This window comes from Puma concolor, unplaced genomic scaffold (genome assembly GCF_028749965.1).
Source record: "Puma concolor isolate L17-30 unplaced genomic scaffold, mPumCon1.1.hap2 unalloc_scaffold_78, whole genome shotgun sequence".
In the NCBI taxonomy this organism is placed as follows: domain Eukaryota; kingdom Metazoa; phylum Chordata; class Mammalia; order Carnivora; family Felidae; genus Puma; species Puma concolor.
In genome coordinates this window covers 113,053-134,940 of record NW_028240289.1, presented here as the reverse complement: position 1 = coordinate 134,940, position 21,888 = coordinate 113,053, and the positions used below count along the sequence as shown (strand labels likewise).

Below are 21,888 nucleotides of genomic sequence, written 5' to 3'. Positions count from 1 at the left end.
TCCAGCTAAATTTGTCTCACAACATAATTTTAATTGATACCCCTTTAAATCGAAGATCAAGATAAATAGATCCTGAATGCTACCTTTGGTACTCACCATCAACTTGTAGGTCTCCTGACAATCCAGCAAATTCCTCGTCTGTGAGCCCCATTCCCATATTTCCCAAACTAGTATGGAGGTAATTCTTTTTAATCTTCCCATCTTAGGAAAGAGACAGTAAAGCAACACTTGAAAAAAAAAAGTTGTATAATAGTAAAATTTAAAAATGTTTTTTAGGAAAACTATTATTAACTTCAATGACCACATATTATTAAAACAAAAGAAACAAAAGATAAAATATATTTCATGCCTCTGTTATTATTACACTTTGACAAGGCTGAAATCCCAAATAGGCTTTTCCACTTAAAGACTCAAATAGAAAGTCAATGGAGTCAGAACCGCATTTCCTTTAGTCTATTCTTGTGGACAAGCCTACAAAGTAAGACAAGGTTAAGGTGCTGGAACAAACAGAACTGCAGACCACTAACTTAATTACTCTGCATAAAAAGTAGGGTTCTTTTTTGTTTACTGGCTTGACTTATTAGTGATTATTGTAGCTGACCATTGCTTTTCAATAACAACCAGGGTTTTTTGTTTGTTTTTGCCAGGGTTGGTTTTTCTTCTTGAGAAAAAGTTGAAAAAAATCTAAGAAGACAGTGGACTTCCTGCCAAGAGAAAGTGTATATTAACAGCAGGTAAGATGTAGTTACGCTGGGAGAATTATAAATAAAAGCTTATATAGGGCCAAGATTCATGCTTGGATGGTGTACCTGGAGACCTAGATAACATGCCTTATAATTTCGTTTTTTACTTACTTTTGAGAGACTTCATAGCCTTCAGTAGTCTATTACGATATAACTTTCCATTGGCTGTAAGAAAAGTCATAATTCATGTAATGGTAGAATGAATACGAGTTTCACAAAAATAGCATGAACTGAATAATTTCAGAAGCAGAAAATGCAGTCTTGTATCAACATACAAAAATCAACTGTATTGCTATAGAGTTGCAACAAGCAAATGAAAAGAAAACTTAAGAAAGCAATTTCATTTACAAGAGCATGAAAAGCATAAAATGCCTAAGAATAATTTTAACAAAAGAAGTACAAAACTTATACTCTGGAGACTCTAAACCACTATAGAAAGAAATTAAAGAAGACCTAAATAAATGAAAAGACATCCTATGTTTATGGATTGGAAGACTTAATACTGTGAATGTAACAATATTCCCTAAACTGATCCACGGAGTCAATACATTCTTATAAAAAATTCCAGCTGGTTTGTTTGCAGAAACTGATGAGCTGGTCCTAATATTCATATGATAAAGCTCAGGCTCCAAAAAGCAAAAGTAATCTTAAAAAGGAAAAAGAAGTAGGGGACTCACACTTTTGAGTTTAAAAACTACAAAGTGACAGTAATCAAGACAGGGAGGTACTGGCATAAAACTAGATATATACATTAATGGAATAGAATTTACAATCCAGAAATAAACCTTCCAATGTTTGGTCAGCTGATTTTTGACAAAGGTACTTGCACATTCAATGAAGAAAGAACAGTCTTTTTAATAAATGGTGCTGGGACAACTGGACAGTCACATGCAAAGAGAATATTCTTTTGGATCCCTAGCTCACATTTTATACAAAAAGTAACTCAAAATGGATCAAAGACCTAATTGTAAGTGTTAAAACTATAAAAATGTTGAAAGAAAACATGACTGTAAATTTTCTTAACCTTAGATTAGACATTTTTGTAATATATGACACCCAAACACAAGCAACAAAAGAAAAAGTTATACCCTGGACATCATCAAAGTTAAAAATCTTTTGTGCATCAAGGAACACTGTCAAGAAAGTAAAAAGATAATTCACAGGACAGGAGAAAACTTTTGCAATCATGTATCTGATAAGGAACTTCTATCTAGAAAATATAAGGGACTTGTATCTAGAATGTATAAAGAACTTCTACGATTCAATAAGAAGAAGATAACCAAATTTAAAAACGGATGAGGGTTATGAGTGGATTTTTCTCCAAAGGAGGTATACGTTTAGCCAATATTCACATGAAAAGATGCTTAACATCATTAGCAATCAGGGTAATGCAAGTCGAAACCAGAATAAGATACCACCTCATACCCACTAGGATATTATCAAAGGACAGAAGTAACAAGTGTTGACCAGGATGCGGAGGAACTGGGACTCTGATACACCGCTGGTGGAAATGGAAAGTAATGCAGCCTCTTTGGAAAACAGCCTGCACTTCCTCAAAAGGTGAAACACAGAATTACCATATGACCCAACAATTTCTCTCTTAGGTATATACCCAAGACAAATGAAAATATATATCCATGTAAAAACTTGTACATGAACGTTCATAGGAGAATTATTCATAATAGCTAAAATGTGGAAACAATCCAAATGCGCATCAACCAACGAATGGATAAATAAAATGTGTTATATCCATAGAATAGCCTATTATTCAGCAGCGAAAAGAAACAAAGTACAGTTGACTTTAGAAAAACAGAGGTTTGAACTGTGCAGGTCCATTTATACGTGGGTTTTGTTTTTTTTTTTTATAGTATAGCACTGTAAATGTATTTTCTCTTCCTTATGATTTTCTTAAATTATTTTTTTAATGTTGATTTAGTTTTGAGAGAGAGCTGTCAGCACAGATCCTGATGCAGGGCTCGAACCCACAAACCGTGAGATCATGACCTGAGCTCAAGTCAGACGCTTAACTGACTGAGCCACCCAGGTGCCCCACCTTATGATTTTCTTATTAGCATCTTATTTTCTCTGGCTTACCTATTGTAAGAATAGGGTATATAATACATATAACAACAAAATGTACGTTAATTGACTTTACGTTACCAGTTAGGCTTCTGGTCATCAGTAAGCAATTAGTAGTTAAGTTTTTGGAGAGTCAAAAGTTATACACAGATTTTCGACTACACAGGGAGTCAGTGCTCTTAACCCGTGTTGTTCAAGCGTCAACTGTATTAATACATAACAGGACAGAGATAAACCTGGAAAACATTATGTTGAGTGAAACTAGTCACTACGGACCACGTATTATATGATTCTATTTATGTGGAATATCCAGAATAGGGAAACTGATGGAGACAGAAAATAGATTAGTGGTTGCCCAGGGCTGAGGGAGATGGAGAAATTGGGAGGTGACTGTTAATAGGTATGGAATATCTTTCTGGGATAATAAAAATGTTCTAAAATTGATTGTTGTGATGAATGTGGTGAATACATTAGAATTCACTTAATTGTATGCTATATTGGGTTACTTGTACAATATGTGGATGATAATTCGGTAGTACCATTATAAATATTTCACTTATGGGGTGCCTGGATGACTCAGGTGGCTAAGCGTCTGACTTCGGCTCAGGTGGTGATCTCGCAGTTTGTGAGTTTGAGCCTCGCGTCAGGCTCTGTGCTGACAACTCAGAGTCTGGAGCCTGCTTCGGATTCTGTGTCTCCCTCTCTCTCTCTGCCCCTCCCCTGCTCGTGCTCTATCACTCTCTGTCTCTCAAAAATAAATAAACATTAAAAATTTTTTAAAAAATGTTTCACCTAAAATTTTCATCTTTATATAACAGTGAAATTAAGGAAGAGAAGGCTTTTTCTTTTTTTTTTAAATTTTTTTTTTTTTCAACGTTTATTTATTTTTGGGACAGAGAGAGACACAGCATGAACGGGGGAGGGGCAGAGAGAGAGGGAGACACAGAATCGGAAACAGGCTCCAGGCTCTGAGCCATCAGCCCAGAGCCCGACGCGGGGCTCGAACTCACGGAGCGCGAGATCGTGACCTGGCTGAAGTCGGACGCTTAACCGACTGCGCCACCCAGGCGCCCCGAGAAGGCTTTTTCGATATGATAAGCTGGTCCCCTTGAGTGGGCCTACTGTACTGTACAAATATCTCTTTGCTTTCTTTTTAATTCTGACTTTTATTTTTAATTTCTTCCATTGCTCGCTTATCTCTCTCTTTTTCCTTCTTATGGTATAAGCCCTGAAGGGAGACAGTAGACATTTGTTGGCTCTGATGGCAACTTACATCTGAGGAGTTGCTTGGCTTCTAAAATAAACTCTAAACGACACTTACTGTTTTAAGATGTAGCTTACATTTTAGTTTTTTAAAAATGTTCCATCATGTTTGAGAAGAAGTGAAAATTTTCATGCAGATCTGCAAAAATCTAATTTCCTTGGAAGCTCCCACAGACACTTGTATGACTCACCATCAATTGGCAGTATTTTCAGCAGCTTCTCTAGTTCCTCATCTGTGAGCTCAATTCCGAGATTTCCCAGAACATTTTTTAGCTCACTAGATTCAATCTTCTCACCTTTGAAAATAAGAAATTTGGTATACATCTTCATTTCAGATAGCAGTAATAATTTCTTTTTTTTTTAAAGTTTTTAAATGTTTTATCACTTATTTTTGAGAGAGAGAGCGAGTGGGCGAGGGGCAGAGAGAGGGAGACACAGAATCTGAAGCAGGCTCCAGGCCCTGAGCTGTCAGCACAGAGCCTGATGCAGGGCTTGAACTCACAAGCTGCGAGATCATGACCTGAGCCGAAGTCGGACGATTAACCGACTGAGCCACCCAGGCACCTCCAGATAATAGTAATTATTTCTAATGAAAAAAGTTATTTTAGGATAATTAATACCATCTCCTTGTTTTCAGACTGAAAACTACAGTAATAAAAACAAACAAACATTTTCAACTACAGAATCAATGTAGATGATAGGTCAAATTTATTTTCTTAATGTGAACAAGAGAGTCTTCTAAAATCAGGACAGACTACTTTCAGAATGAAATTTGATCTATTAGTTAGAAAAATAGATGCTTATATGAATTTTTCTTTGAAAAAGTATTTTAATTTAAAAAATAAGAATTATATGATAAATACAATAAATTCATTACTTCCATCAATTTTAGGCTTCACTCTCTAATTTGCTGTGCCATTCTATACTGTGGTTATTAAACACTGGTGAAGTGAATTACATTATTGGCATAAACAACAGAGATTGTAGAATTTGAAAGCAAGAAATAGTATGGTAATTTCATTGCAAAATCAGATAATTTTATATCAATACATGTAACACTAGAAGCAAATATTTCATTAATAAATATAGAGAAATGTCAGAATTTACAAGTCAGTGATGAAGTACCAGGAAATATTAGCAAAAACCAAAATTTAATGTAGATAATTGGAATCCTAATTTTATAGTAACTTTTCAGTCACCTGTAAAATCTGTGATGTTTTCCATCAGTGTTTCTAGAGGAATTTTCTCATCAACTATAAGAGAAGATAAAATCGCAGTATATTATAGATCCCATATATTATGGATCACATATATCATATAGACTTCAAATATTACATTCTAGATATAATACAAAAGTTTGTGGGAAAACATGGGAAGAACTATAACAGTTGCACTTAACTATGTGTCAGGCCCCATCATAATTGCTAATATTTACTTAAACAAATATTTTTGAACACACTTTTTAGATTATTATTCTAGTCCACTTTTATTCTAAGACAAGCATGAATAACAAGAAAATTCTAAACATGAAAACCACGCAATCGCAATGGTGCAGTTTGGCCTATAATATCTCAAATTTATTTGTGTTAGTAAGGGGAGGTTACTTAGAAGTGAATGTGTCTAAAGAATCTGCATTCTTGTATTCAAAACTGGAAAGACTCAACTACTAAACATGATACTTACAGAGAACATAAAAGTCATACATATCACACATATAGAAAACTGGTTTAATTTTGACTTTGTTAACTGGATACTCATAAACTCAAATGACATTCTCTGTGTTTTAGTCATTGATATGGTGTCTCACACTGCTCTTGGGCCTTCCCTTCTCCCTATGAAAAAGGGCATTTCCCCGCCCCCCCCCCCCCCCAAGTTTCTTGTAACTAACCTCTCTCCGGGGTTAACTAGTATATATGATAATATGCTTATCACCAACATGTATGTTTTCAGCCAGATCTTTAAGTTCCGTATCTGCAAGCTTTATCCCCAGGTTGTTCAGAACAGTGCCCAGGTTGTTCATATTGACCTTCCCACCTAAGAAAAGTGACGGTCCATAAGGAATATTAAATGACTTCAAAAGAGAATTTCTTACACTTTTTTGATACACATATCCCATTGTGAATTTCTTAAGCAGTAGATCATTATTCACAAAATTTGCTTCGGACCAAACAGAAAATGTTTGCTCTAAAGTGAAAAAAATAAATTAATGTTCAACAATTTTAGCACAGAGACAAAATATTCTAAGCAGTCAATTACAAATTTAGAACTATGGCTACTTCCCTTGAGACTTGTCTTGGGGACCAGCCTACAGAAACACAAGGTTTTAAATGGCATTTAATACTGAAATTAGTTTGAGAATAAGGTACAGAAATATGGGCTCAGAGTACAGAAAAGTCTCTCAAGAAATGGATGAAAAAGGGAAGAAAGAGATTGAGTTGTGGCCAAAAAGGGGTGTGGAGAGTTCTAGTTTGCTTATTTTATAGGATGGTGTATGTGGAACATGTGAATGGGCTGAAGAGGTTGAAAATGGCCAGTGGGGCAAGGTCTTAAAAGATACGGGAGACAGTGGAGTCAAGGGCATCCTGGTAAGCTTTGAGGAGGAAGAGGGACTTCTCACTCATCCTTTATACTAACATGGGTGTGCTTAAAGATACCTGAATAGGGAGGGATTGAAGATGTAAAGCTGAGGGCTATCACTCTTGCCAGCCTCGATTTTCTTAATGAATTAAAAAAAAAAAATCTGGTTGAGAAAATGGTGTTCAGTGAATGCTTAGGGAATTCTGGTACTGGAGGCAAACATTATTTAGTTCTAAACAATAGTAGGTTGACTTTTGATGAATGAACTGCCAATTTAGTTTTTTCTATTTATTACGTTCTCTGGATCACTGCTCATCATTTATATTTTTTCCCATGTAAACATGAAATTTGATATTTCTCTTCCTGAAAATTTCGAAAATGACAAGAAAGTGTGGTGCTTTACTTCCAAGACAGAACATCAGATTCAACTGCTAAAATAAAGATTGAGGTCCAAAAAAGCATACATTTGCAATCAGTACATATGACAGATGGCAGCATTCAAATTCACATCTTGGAAACAGTATAAAATGAAGATCTCATATTCATTTGTATTCTTATTATGTTTCTCACTCACCTTTAAGGGACTTTACACCATCTGGCAACCTGTTCTTAAAGACCTTGTTTTCATCTATAAAAAAGAACACAATTAAGGTCATAGAGAAATGATGTGGCTATTCACTAAAACTTTAGTAAAACTGAGATTTTCATGATTTGCCCTAGAAACTTCCCTCATTAAAATAAAGTTTGAGAGAAAATTAGGGAAAGTTTATAATATGGCAAGTCTATCTAAAATTTAGCATAGAAGGCACTCTATAACATACACAGCTTTTTTGGAAAATATCACCTCTGACCTTTTATCCCCTTCTAGTCTAACACCACTTCTTTCCCTTGGTTGCTTCCCACAATTGCCTATACGTATCTAAAAAGGTAAGGGTAGCCTCAGAAATGTAGTCCCCTTGATGGCATGAGTCAGCATCATGGGGATGATTATTCCAAAACAGAGAGTTAAACTGCATAGATGGAAATTTCCCTCTAGAATGAGTGAACATTTAAATTATTTTGTTTGGTATTTGTTTGTTTATTTACTGTTGCATCTTAGCAAATGGGGATAGTTTGAGTTTCTAAAAAAAAAAAAGCTTAAGAGGAGACAAAACAAACACGGGGTAAAAAAGCCAGGCAAAACAAGAAACAGACTCCTAACTATAGGGAACAAACTGATGGTCACCAGAGGGGAAGATGGCGAGGGAAGGGTGACACAGGTGATGGGGATGAAGGAGGGCACTTGTGATGAGCACAGGGTGATGTGTGGATGTGTTGAATCACCAAATTGTACACCCGAAACTAGTATTACACTGTATGTTAACTAACTGGAATTTAAATTAAAAAATCTTTAAAAGCTTCAAAGAAGACTTTAAGGTCACATCAGTATATAAATGCCTACCGTTGAAAGGCAGATTTTTCAGCAGCTTCAAACGTTCCTTATCTGTGAACTCTATTCCCATGTTTTTCAGAATAGCTTTCACATCTTTGACATCAACCTCCCTTCCTTAAAAAAATAGACATCATTACATATATACGAATTTAAAGGATCATCTAATGACTCCAAACAGGGAAAATTAATCTATGGCTATGTAGATTAAATCGGTACAGAATAAAGAGCATAGGCCAATGAGACCTCTCCAGATATACTGACGATGACTTTCACAGAAAAAGAATTTGATCTCTAAGTGCTAATAAAAGAAGTCACAGTCACAATGACAATGGCAAGGCAACTCTGAACCCTGTGAGATTTACATTATGTATCTGCTATTCAATTGGAATATTATAAATTACTTATTCAAATAAATGTATAAAATAAGGTAAGATCTGTTAGTCTCATTTTTTGTCAGTTATCTGTAGTCTTTATCAAAATTTTACTTCATATATTATTTCACTAGTACAGAGTTTGGCCATTCTAAAAAAGAGAAGAGCAAAATATACAAATAAAAAATATACCAGAAAACAAATGAGTTGCTAGTAATTTAATGAACAAATAAATGCCATAACTAATATGGCAATTGAGCAATAATGATGCAATATAATTACTATAAATACTAAATGTTTTAGATTCATAATTTCTCTCTTACCTGTAGTAGCTTTTACTCCATCCATCACCTCTTTCAGACCAACCATTCCATTAGCTACAAGAAAAGGCACAATGAAAATAATGTCAGAAGCCCAGAAGACAAATTTAAGGCATATATTTTAAGGAAACAATTCCATTAAAAATTCCTTACATCTTCATTTTACCTGAGACCATTTAGAAAATGCCTGGATCTCAGGGAGTTAAGATGATCTCCATTAATACAAAGGTCTCTTGTATACTAGAAACTGGGTCAGGAAAAGTGTGCTCTTCCTAGTATTTTGGATGCCATTATAAGCCATAGCTGAAGATACTATTGGAGTTGGCCAGGTATTCTGGTAACTTTACTTCATGTACCAACAAACAGCTGAGGAAGGGACCACTAATCCAGCTTGGTATGTTCTAAGATTGCTTCCTGCAGGAGATGTGTGTGAACTACATTAATGTATCAGAGCAGTTGATATGAAATATGGAAGGATGGAAGAGACTTCACATGGAGGAGAAGTTGAGAAAAATGTCCAGGGACATCATGCTATGCATGTGAAACTACAAGCAGCTCAACATGGCTTGAACAGTTAGAAAAATGAGAGAAGATATGTCCACACAGGCAGATGGAGCTTGAAGGTCTCATGCACTATGATAAAAATCTTTGAACACATTTTCGAGTGAAGATTTCATTAGACAGAAGGATAGATAGAAGAATGGCTTGACTTCTCTATAAATAGATTTTCATATCCCTATTATTTTGCTTTCTTATTATTTAGGCTATTAGAGTCCTGACAGCACCCTCTGCAGTTTTTGGTATATTTACGGAAAGATGATGCTGTTTTAGGTTAATTGTAATGAAGATCCAAGATTTATTCTGACTTTAAAATTGGGCTCTCCTCCAAGTGTCCATCAATAGATGAATGGATAAAGACGTAGCACATATGTGTGTGTGTGTGTGCATGTGTGCATGTGCGCGCGCGCGTGCGTGTGCGTGTGTGTGATGGAGTATTATTCAGCCTTAAAAAAGAATGGAATCTTGCCATTTGCAACAACATGGATGGAGCTAAAGAGTATAATGCTAAGAGAAATGTTAAAGACAAATACTATACTATTTCACTCATATGTGAAATTTAAGAAACAAAATGAGTAAACAAAGAAAAAAAAAAAAGAAGAGAGAGACAAACCAAGAAGTAGACTCTTAACTATAGAGAACAAACTGGTAGTTACCAGAGGGGAGGTGGGTGGGGGAATGGGTGAAACAGGTGATGGGGACTAAAGAGTATACTTATCACATATATATAGAATTGTTGATATATTGTATACCTGAAATAATATAATTTTCTATGTTAACTATATTGGAATTAAAATTAAAGACTTAAGTAAAAAAAATAAAATTGGGCTCTCCTCCAAACTTTCTAACATGTATCTGTCAATTAAATCTATTTTCAAACCTATCAGATATAAAGGAAAAATTAAAAAATGGCCTGAGGACATCTGTAGTGTTCACCATCAACTTGTAGATTTTTGGACAGCTTTGCAAGTTCCTCTTCCGTGAGCTCAAGTCCCAATTTTTTAAGGGTGTTGTCCAGGTTATTTACATGAACCTTTCCCCCTTAGGAAAGACAGAAGGTAGGAACATGAAAAAAAAAGTGTATTATGCCAAAATTCTGCATGCATATCAACTTTCTATTTATTTACTTATTATGTTTGTTTGTTTAAGGTGAAGTGATTTTTTCGTGCATGGAGAAGGGGTGTACAGAGTTGAAAAAAAATGCAAGTTCCATATGGAACTTCCTACAAGATAAAATATACGCTGTTATCAGTTAAAATGTGGGTAGACTGCAAGAATCATAAATAAGGAATGATACCAAAGTGAGGAGCCAGAATTCATAATTGGAATAAAAGTGTCAAGTTGGGGAATGTCAGACAGTATGACTTTTAATTGGGTCTTACTCACCATTGAGAGATTTCACACCCTTTAGCAACCTGTTGTGATATACCTTTCCAGCAGCTGTAAGAAAAGCCATAATTCATGCAATGGGGAAATTAACATGAAATCACAAAAATGGTGTGAAATAAATAATAATTTAAATAAATAATTTCAAAAATAACATTTTAAGAAGAGTTGTCTCTAATTTTTAGTTTATTTCATCTAATATAATGAAGTTTGGAAACAAAAACCTCTCTCCTTGTGACAAACTTCTTTATTCCAGTACCTGGGGAAGTCTCCTTGCTCAAACATGAGTATAGCTTCCCTTTGCTTTTAAATTTCTGCTTCCCATCTTTATTTTTTTGTCATGGATCTCCAATCTTTCTTTTTTTTTCTCTTCTCATGATATGAACAAATTAGTAGCTTGATAGGTAACAATATGTTTAGCTGTTAATGTCAACTCTTGTCTAAAGGGTTATTTAACTTCCAATATAAATTCTAAGCGACAGTAACAGGTTTCTATATACTTAAAACTCAATTTAATATTTTTTCTTTTATACTTTTGGAGAAAAATAAATAGAAACAAAGTTGGAAATATTTACACAGACCTAAAGACCAACAAAAGACCTCCATGACACCTCTATTAATCTCACCGTCAATTGGCAGTGTTTTCAGTAGCTTCTCTTTTTCCTGATCTGTGAGCTCAATCCCCAGGCTTCCCAGGAAAATTTTCAGGTCATTAGAATCGACCTTCTCATCTTTTAAGAGAGGGAACAATAGACATATAAGCTTTTGGAACTCTGGTATTCTATCAAGTTGTAAAATATGTTCTATGAAGTTTAATGATATCCTAATATCAAGATGAGGTGTTAGGCGAAGATGTTCTCAATTGCAGAACCGTTGAGCATATCTTATGGTAATAAAGCATATCTTTAGGAGCATATCTTATGGTATCTTATGGTAATAAAATACCACATTTATTATAAATTAAAGACCTTTTTTCCTAAAGCTGGAAAAAAACAACTTTCAGAATAAAATCTGATGAGTGAATTAAGATAACGCAGATTCGTATATAAATTATTCTTCAAAAACATTTGCTTTGGTAAGAATTATTGATGATATCAGGAATACATTATCTTGATCATTTCTAAGCTTCACCATGCCATTTTCTATACATTTCTAGATATTTTTCATTTAAACATTTGTGACCCAAAGCATGTTACTTGCACAAGTAACAGAAAACTTAGGATTTAAAATTGACATATAGTCTTGTATCCTAGTGTAGAAACTTTCCTAATGTCAATCCAGGATTCATATATTTAAAAATAAAACATCAGAATTTATAAGATACCAGAAATACCACTGAAAAAAAACTATTATAAAGGACCGAAACCCTAGATTTACATCAACTTCTCATTTACCTGTAAAAGTTTGCAGTTCCTTCATCGGTGTTTTAGGAGAAGTCCTCCTATCAACTGCAAAAGAAAATTAAAGTCATAATGAGATATAAAAGACTCATGAAATATCGTGAAAAACAATGTGGGAATAAATATAATAAATCCTAACTTACTATGTGCCAGGCATTATCTTAAGTACTTTATATATGCTTACTTAAGAACTATTTACTGAAGAATATCTTTCTAGGCTATTAATTTATTCAGTTTTCATTGTCTTCATTAATACTAGAAAGAAAAGCCTAAACATAAAAACATGCCATTTCAAAAATATTAATTTTACTTATAGTTCTCTACCATTTCAAAGCTATACGCATTAGTAATGGGAAGAAATTCAGAAGTACCGTCATCTAAGTGGCCTGCATGTTTCTTTTTAAAATGTGGAAGACTGTCCTCTAGTGACCATAATATGGGTAAAGAACATAAAAGACATTCATACAAAGGGCAATGTTTTCACGGTGACTTGGTAGCTGGCTGCTTATATGCTGTTTACATGCTTTGCCCGTACTTATAGCTTCCTACTATCAGTGTAGATTACCATTCCTAAGGGCCCTTTCCCTCGCAACCTTTATTGTCCAAGCTCTCCCAACATGGAACTATGGTATCTGGAAACTTGCTCACCATCACCAGGGAGATTTTGAGTCAGAGCCTCAAGTTCCTTATCTGAGAGCTTGATTCCCATATTATCCAGTATTGCGTTCAAGTCGTTGACATTGACTTTCCCATCTAAGGAAAGAGAGTCCATGAAGAAAATTATGTAACTTCAAAAAAGAGGTTCATAAAGCTTTTAGAGACACATGCCCTGTTGTGAATTGCATGAGCTATATGCTAGTGTTCACAAAGATTACATATCATTTCGGGAGGGGGGGGGGTCATATATTCTCTAAAGCCTATTCACAGACCCCCCTTAGTAGTAAGGTTAATAATCCTTGTTCTAAAATGTGAAAAAAAAAAACACACCAATTTTAGAACAAGAGACTAAGGACCTTATTATGCCTATAGAGAAAGTCAACTATGACATTAGAACGAAGGTCACTTCTCGTGAGATTTGTCTTGGGGATCAGACTATAAAATACAAAGTTTTAAATACCATTGAATAAATGCTAAGTGAATTCTAGTTCTGGAGGCAAACATTTTTTACTTCTAAACAGTAAGTTTTGATGACTGAATTCCCAGTTTAGTATTTATCTGCAGCTGATTAAATTCCCTGAATCAGTGCTAATCTTGTCTGTCACATTTTGCTATGCAAACTTGAAATCTGGTATTTTTTCTCTTGAAAAGTTTGGAAGAATCTTGAGAAAGTAGAAGGCTTTCTTCCTAGATATAAAGTAAAAGATCAGCAGCTAACGTGAAGCTTGATCTTCAGTGGGAGCATAAATTTGCAGTCAGTATATATGATCAGTATAGCAGCAACCACTAATACCTTGGAAACAGTATAAAAGCAAGGATCCCATATTGGTCTGCACTCTCATTATGCTGCTCACGTACCTTTTAGAGACATCACAACTTCTAGCAACCTGTTTTGAAAGATCTTGTCATCATCTATAAGAAAAGGCAGAATTTAAGTCACAGAGAAATGTGGAAAATCACAGAGAAATTAGGAAAAATGACTTTTCAAGAGTTTTCTCTTATTTTAATAAAATTTGAGAGAAAATCGGGTGAAATTTAGCACATCATGCACACCTCTGTTCTTCTTCCCAATCCTGCCTTTATTCACTTCCAATTATTAATCCTTTCTTCTTTCACAAATCCCAGTTTAACCTTTGTTTTTTCCTTGTTTGTTTTTCACTATTGATAAAAAGACCCATCGTAATGGAAATGCTGCTTCCTAATCTAAAAGTAAAACCACTTAGGGATTCATTTCAGGTATAAGTGGACATTCTAAAAAAAATTTTTTTTGAAATGGATTTTCTATTTTCTAGAACTTAGGAAATGGAGATAATTTTAGAGCTTCTCGCAGACACAGAAATCTAAAACTTCTTTTTGGGGACAGCTGGGTGGTGCAGTTAATTAAGCATCCAACTCTTGGTTTTGGCTCAGGTCATATCTCACGGGTTGTGAGATCGAGCTCTGAGTCCGGCTCTGTGCTGACAGTGCGGAGCCTGCTCGGGAATCTTTCGCTCTCCCTCTCTCTCTGCTCCTCCCTAACTCACACATGTTCTCACCCTCTCAATATGAATAAATAAACTTAAAAAAAAACCTCTCTTTGAATACATCAATATTTAAAATGCTTACCCTTAAAAGGAAGAGTTTTCACCAGCTCCAAGCATTCTTTACCTTTGAGCTCGATCCCCATGTTTCCCAGAACAGCTTTAACGCTATTGACATCAACATTTTCTCCTTAATAAAAAGATTAAAACAATGACATACATGGAATTTAAGTACAATCAAATTATTGCAAATAATTAAACTAAATTAGGATGCTAAAACAATAGGATTATGAGCTGGGGAAAGTAATGATCACTGAGCTCTGCCCAAATACATGGAGATAATGTCATTTATGGAAACATAATTGCCTTTTTTAAAATAAGTTTATTTATTTTTGAGACAGAGAGAGACAGAGCATGAATGGGGGAGGGGCAGAGAGAGAGGGAGACACAGAATCAGAAGCAGGCTCCAGGCTCTGAGCCATCAGCCCAGAGCCCGACGCAGGGCTCCAACTCACGGACCGTGAGATCGTGACCTGAGCTGAAGTCAGACGCTTAACCGATTGAGCCACCCAGGTGCCCCAGCTTTCTAAAGGCTAATAAGAGATGGCACTGTCACTCTTAAATACTGAGAACAATACTGAGGGGTGATCGGGGGTAGGGGAGAGGGGAAAGTGGGTGATGGGCATCGAGGAGGGCACCTGTTGGGATGAGCACTGGGTGTTGTATGGAAACCAATTTGACAATAAATTATACTTAATAAAAAAACAAGAGAGAGAGAGATGGCACTCTCAACGGTGGTCATGAGAATGTATCCACAGGAGTTCCAACTATGGAGAACATAATTAACCAAGGGCCCCACCTTCTGCTTTGAAAGTAACCTGTGTTTTTTTGCACTAATGCCATATGTATCATTGGCACTGGCCAATCACAAGTGCAGCCAAGATACTAGGGGAGCCCTGTTCCTGGAAGATACAGGATGGTGATTCTAACCAGAGGATTCTTGAAAGCACTTTTGCCAGGCCCTCCTCAGACTGCATGACAATCTAGGATGCTTCCGCCCAAACATTTCTTCCTCTTTCCTTCACCTGGTGACAGATTTGCCCTGCAGTCTGACAGCCTCCCAGCCTTTCAGGCATCCTCCTTATTTTCTCTTACGCAGGCATTTCCCCTAATAATGTCCTGGCATGTTTAACCCTGCCCCGGCTTTTGCTTCTTGGGAGGCTTGGACTAACATACTCAAAATGACAATGACACAAAGTGGGTATTATAGATCTCTTTTGTCAATTTTCAAGCTGCAGATGGCTTATCTTCATAATTCTATTGACATGAAGAATGTATCACCTCTCCTTTAAGTAATTACCAGGGACTTTTCCAAAGATCCATTTCACCTTTTATTGTACATTTTGGCTGTCTTAAAATAAGGAAAATGAAGTGTATTCGTGAAGAATACATCAGAAAATTCTCCAATTTCTGGGCTACTGGTTATGAAAACCTTAAACAAATAGGAGGTAAAAATGATAGAATTAGCCTAGCAATTAAGGCATGAAGAAAAACAGTTCTGTAAAAATTAGGATCCTATGTTTACATTAACTTCTCAATCACCTGTGACAGCTTTCACGCCATCCGTCACTTTATTCAGATCAACTTTTCCATTAGCTATGAAGAGAAGGGACAATTGAGACATGTAATCAATGTCATGAGCTCCAAAAAACATATACAAAGGACATACGTTGATGGAAAATTCCAGATAAATTCCATTAATATCATAATTTTATACACACTTATATTAAATCTCTGAATTTCAAGGATTTAAGCTGATCTATTTTTCCAGTGTTTCTGGATCATTGGTATTTATCAGCTCTCTGGTAGCACTTCAGGTACTGCTGTGAGCCATGAGTGCCATAGCTCATATAGGAACCACTAATTCAAACTAGAGTGTTAAATGAATACATCATAGAGTATGTAGTGCCTGGCAAGTTAAAATATCAGATTTTAACTAAAGGAAAGGGGAATGCATAGAAAGAGTCTTCTACATGGAAGAGAGGCTGAGAAATATAAAGTAAAACCACACCTGGGTACAACATATACAACATATACATATGCAGTGCATGGAGAACTATAGTCGGTTCAGCACTGCAGAAGAATAAAGTATGGATTTGGGAAAGGAAAGTTCATACAAGAGAGGAAGGTTGGACTCAGATTATTAAGGGATTTGTAAGTAATTTTAAGAAGCTTAGCCTTTATCTACTAGGTTATATAGAATCATTGAGTGGTTGGTTATAAGTTCAAGAATGATATGGACCAATTTGCATTTTATTTTAATTTTCTTTAACTTTAAATTATAATTAATTTTATTATTACAAAATTACATTTATATTGAAATATATAGAGAGTGATGTCATCAAGATGGTGACATAAGTTTTTCCTGACTTCAGTCCCCCTCACAAAAAGACCATCTTGCAAGTATCCACAGACAAGACACCATTGTGAAAATCCCAGGGTATGGTTGTGAGGCTGTGAATCTCCCTGAAACCACAGAGACTGAGAAGGACCACATTAGAAGGGTAAGACAATCAGCTATGCTCTGACTGCACTGCCCTCTCCCAGGCTAGTATAGTGCTGCACTGAGAGGGCTTCCCAGAGCTATGGTTTCTCTGGTGGGAAAAAGAGAGCCCAAGGTAGACATCCAGCTCCTCCAGAGTTGTGGGTTGCTTCCTGGAAGGCCCACCTGGGTCCTGTCCCATAGGTATTGGGGGGGAGGTATCCGTGGGTCTTAACCATTTGAGATCAGAATGAGATGGAGAAGGGAAACATGGCTTACGTTAACCAGCACTTGGATCTTGGCAGATTGTTTCTCCTAGCAGCAGTGCCTGAGTAGATATCTGACACAGTGGTTTTGCCCATCTGCAGAGCCAAAATGGTGGTCCCTCTGGCCAGGGAACCATTCTGCTTGATTTGGGTCCCCAGCCAATAAGCCTTTCTGGCCTGGGAACCTCTTCGATCACCCCATCCAGATGAGGAAGCAAATTCATGGCTCCTGCCTATTGCTGAGTATAGATAGTCCTCTGTCCTGCCTGACCAGAAAACCTATTGAGACCATCCCAGAGACTGTGTAGATTACCCTACAGCCCCTCTTACAGCAGCGCCTGAGTGAAGAGCCCACTCATTGGCTCTGTCTCTCTGCAGAACTGAGCTAGTGGCACTATCTGGCCAGGGATACTGATGGATACTCCTGCCCGACTCAGGTACCCAGCCAATAAGCCTTATCAGCAAAGGAGCCTATGATATAGAGACTGGGCTGGGAAGGAAATTCAAAGCCCTGACCAGGGATGAATATAGCTTCCAGCCTTATCTGACCAAGAAGCCTAACCAGAACACCTGGGAAGTTGCATAGTCCATCCTACAGATCTGGTTATAATGGTGCCTGAGCAGAGACCCCAAAATTGACAACCTAGAAGAAACGGATAAATTATTCCTAGAAACATACAACCTACTGAGATTGAATCATGAAGAAACAGAAAATCTGAAGAGACCAAAAACAAGTAAGGATATTGAGTCAATAATCAAAATCTTCTTCCCCAAAAGTCCAGGACAAATGGTTTTATTGCTGAATTTTTACCATTTAATGAAGAGTTAACACCAATCCTTCTCAAATTCTTCCCAAAAAATTTAAGAGGAGGGAACACTGCCAAACTCATTTACAAGGTAGCATTTACCCTGATACCAAAGCCAGACAAAGATACTACAAAAAAATTAAAACTATAGGCCAATGTCCCTGACGAATATAAATGCAAAAATTCTCAACAAAATTCTAGCAAACCAATTCAATAGCACATTAAAAGGATCATATAGCATGATTAAGTGGGATTCATCCCTAGGATGCAAAGATATTTCACCATGTGCAAATCCATAAATGTGACATACTGCATTAATAGAATGAAAGATAAAAATCACATGATCATCTCAATTGATGCAGAAAAAGCATACGACAAAATTCAACATCCATTCATGATAAAAGCTGTCACTAAATTAGGTATAGAAGGAAAGAATCTCAACATAATAAAGGCCATGTATGACAATACTCAATACTTAACATCATATTCTAACAGTGAAAGGTTGAAAGCTTTTCCTCTATAATCAGAAATAAGACAAGTGCTCACTCTTACCACTCCTATTCAGTATAGTACTAGAAGTGTTAGCTAGAACAATTAGGCAAGAAAAGAAATAAAAGTCACCAGAATCAGAAAGAAAGAAAGAAAGAAAGAAAGAAAGAAAGAAAGAAAGAAAGAAAGAAAGAAAGAAGTAAAAGTGTGTCTATTTGCAGATGACATTATTTTAAGTATAGAAAATCCTAAAGACTCAACCAAAAAAAAATAATAACTTGTTAAATTTAATGAATGAATTCAGTAAAGATGCAGGATACAAAATCAACATACAAAAATCAATGGTGTTTCTATATACTAACAATGAATTATCAGAAAAAGAAATGAAGAAAATAATCTCACTTACAACAGCATCACAAACTATAAAGTACTTAGGAGTAAATTTGGAAGAGACACAAATAGAAAGATATCCTGTGTTCATAGATTAGAAGAATTATTAACCTTAAAATGTCCACACTAAGGGAATGCCATCTATAGATTCAGTGTAATTCTTAAGATTCCGATGGCATTTTTTACACATACATAAAACATAATCCTAAAATTCATTTGGAACCACAAAAGCTAAACCAATCCTCAAAAGAAGGGTAAAGCTGGAGGATCACAATTTTTTACTTCAAACTGTATTATAAAGCTATAGTAATCAAAACAGTATGGCACTGGCATAAAAACACACACTTGGACCAATGAAAGAGAATCAAGGGCTTAGATACAAACTCATACATATATGGCCAACTTCTATTTGACACAGAAGCCAACAATATTCAAGCAAGCCTAGAATACTCAATGGAGAAAAGAGTGTCTTCATTAAATGTTGTTAGGAAAATTGGATATTTACATGACAAAGAGTGAGATTAGACCCCTGTCTTATACTGTTCACAAAAATCAACTCAAAATGAATTAAAGAATTAAATGTAAGGCCTGAAAGCGTACATAAAACTCCCAAGGGAAACGGAGAAAAAACCTCTTTGATGTTGCTCTTGGCAATGATTTTTTGGATGTGACTCCTACAAAGCACAAGCAACAATATAAAAAATAAATAAGTAGGGCTACATCAAACTGAAAAGCTTCTCTGCATGGCAAAATAACCATAAGAGACCCTTAAATACAGAGAACAAACTGAGGTTGATGAGGTTTGGAGGGGAGGTAAATGGGTGACAGGCACTAAGGAGGGCACTTTTCAGGATGAGCACTGGGTGTCATATGTAAGAGATGAATCTCTGGGTTCTACTCTTGAAGCTAAGACTACACTGTATGTTCACTAACTTGAGAATAATAATAATAAAAAAAGAATCAACAAAATGAAAAGACAGCCTATGTAATGGAAGAAAATATTTACAAACCATGTATCTTATAAGAGGTTAATATCCAAACTATATAAGGAACTCATATACCTCAATAACAAAGAAACCAAATAACACAATTTAAAAATGGGTGAAATATCTGAAAAGACATTTTTCCAAGGAAGATATTCAAAGGGCCAACGGGTCCATTAAAAGGTGGCTCATCCTCGCTAATCATCAGGGAAATGTAAATCAAAACCACAATGACGTATCACCTCACACCTGTTAGAATGGCTATCATCAAAAAGACAAGAGATAGAAAGTACTGGTAAGGATGTGGGAGAAAGGGAAGCCTCGTGCACTGCTGGTGAAAGTGTAAATTGGTGCAGCCAACGTGAAGAGTATGAAGGTTCCTCAAAAAATTAAAAATGGAACTACATATGATCCAGAAATTATGATTTGGGTATATATCCAAAGTAAACAAAATCACTGTCTTGAAGAGATAACTACATCTTCACATCCATTATAGCATAATTTATAATAGCAAAGACATGGAAGAAACCTAAGCATCCATTGATGGAGGGATACATAAAGAAAATGTGGGGTATATATACAATGGGATATGAGGGTATATATGAGTTTTGGAAGCGTGTGGGTGTTTAGGAATTTGTCCATTTCTTCTAGGTTGTCCAGTTTGTTGGCATATAATTTTTCATAGTATTCCCTGATAATTGCTTGTATCTCTGAGGGATTGGTTGTAATAATTCCATTTTCATTCATGATTTTATCTATTTGGGTCATCTCCCTTTTCTTTTTGAGAAGCCTGGCTAGAGGTTTATCGATTTTGTTTATTTTTTCAAAAAACCAACTCTTGGTTTCGTTGATCTGCTCTACAGTTTTTTTAGATTCTATACTGTTTATTTCTGCTCTGATCTTTATTATTTCTCTTCTTCTGCTGGGTTTAGGCTGCCTTTGCTGTTCTGCTTCTATTTCCTTTAGGTGTGCCGTTAGATTTTGTATTTAGGATTTTTCTTGTTTCTTGAGATAGGCCTGGATTGCAATGTATTTTCCTCTCAGGACTGCCTTCGCTGCATCCCAAAGCATTTGGATTGTTGTATTTTCATTTTCACTTGTTTCCATATATTTTTTAATTTCTTCTCTAATTGCCTGGTTGACCCATTCATTCTTTAGTAGGGTGTTCTTTAACCTCCATACTTTCGGAGGTTTTCCAGACTTTTTCCTGCGGTTGATTTCAAGCTTCATAGCATTGTGGTCTGAAAGTATGCATGGTATGATCTCAATTCTTGTATACTTATGAAGGGCTGTTTTGTGACCCAGTATGTGATCTACCTTGGAGAATGTTCCATGTGCACTCGAGAAGAAAGTATATTCTGTTGCTTTGGGATGCAGAGTTCCAAATATATCTGTCAAGTCCATCTGATCCAATGTATCATTCAGGACCCTTGTTTCTTTATTGACCGTGTGTCTAGATGATCTATCCATTTCTGTAAATGGAGTGTTAAAGTCCCCTGCAATTACCACATTCTTATCAATAAGGTTGCTTATGTTTATGAGTAATTGTTTTATATATTTGGGGGCTCCTGTATTCGGCGCATAGACATTTATAATTGTTAGCTCTTCCTGATGGATAGACCCTGTAATTATTATATAATGCCCTTCTTCATCTCTTGTTACAGCCTTTAATTTAAAGTCTAGTTTGTCTGATATAAGTATGGCTACTCCAGCTTTCTTTTGACTTCCAGTAGCATGATAAATAGTTCTCCATCCCCTCACTCTCAATCTAAAGGTGTCCTCAGGTCTAAAATGAGTCTCTTGTAGACAGCAAATAGATGGGTCTTGTGTTTTTTTTATCCATTCTGATACCCTATGTCTTTTGGTTGGCGCATTTAGTCCATTTACATTCAGTGTTATTATAGAAAGATACGGGTTTAGAGTCATTGTGATGTCTGTAGGTTTCATGCTTGTAGCGATGTCTCTGGTACTTTGTCTCACAGGGTCCCCCTTAGGATCTCTTGTAGGGCTGGTTTAGTGGTGACGAATTCCTTCAGGTTTTGTTTGTTTGGGAAAACCTTTATCTCTCCTTCTATTCTAAATGACAGACTTGCTGGATAAAGGATT

The 21,888-nt window shown here is 35.9% G+C and overlaps 1 protein-coding gene across 1 annotated transcript in view; it reads right to left on the bottom strand.

Annotated features, from left to right (window-relative positions):
* The window catches only part of LOC147570864 (uncharacterized), a 42,538-nt gene that overhangs the window by 8,088 nt on the left and 12,562 nt on the right, over nucleotides 1-21,888 (bottom strand). The window contains exons 4-19 of the mRNA XM_086696727.1: nucleotides 15,909-15,962; nucleotides 14,392-14,496; nucleotides 13,645-13,698; nucleotides 12,778-12,882; nucleotides 12,124-12,177; nucleotides 11,356-11,460; nucleotides 10,730-10,783; nucleotides 10,280-10,384; nucleotides 8,789-8,842; nucleotides 8,104-8,208; nucleotides 7,237-7,290; nucleotides 6,018-6,119; nucleotides 5,285-5,338; nucleotides 4,277-4,381; nucleotides 855-908; nucleotides 97-201 (exon numbers count right to left, since the gene is read on the bottom strand). Coding sequence (XP_086552853.1) covers nucleotides 97-201; nucleotides 855-908; nucleotides 4,277-4,381; nucleotides 5,285-5,338; nucleotides 6,018-6,119; nucleotides 7,237-7,290; nucleotides 8,104-8,208; nucleotides 8,789-8,842; nucleotides 10,280-10,384; nucleotides 10,730-10,783; nucleotides 11,356-11,460; nucleotides 12,124-12,177; nucleotides 12,778-12,882; nucleotides 13,645-13,698; nucleotides 14,392-14,496; nucleotides 15,909-15,962 — 1,269 coding nt within the window. The remainder of the gene's footprint in view (nucleotides 1-96; nucleotides 202-854; nucleotides 909-4,276; nucleotides 4,382-5,284; nucleotides 5,339-6,017; nucleotides 6,120-7,236; nucleotides 7,291-8,103; nucleotides 8,209-8,788; nucleotides 8,843-10,279; nucleotides 10,385-10,729; nucleotides 10,784-11,355; nucleotides 11,461-12,123; nucleotides 12,178-12,777; nucleotides 12,883-13,644; nucleotides 13,699-14,391; nucleotides 14,497-15,908; nucleotides 15,963-21,888) is intronic.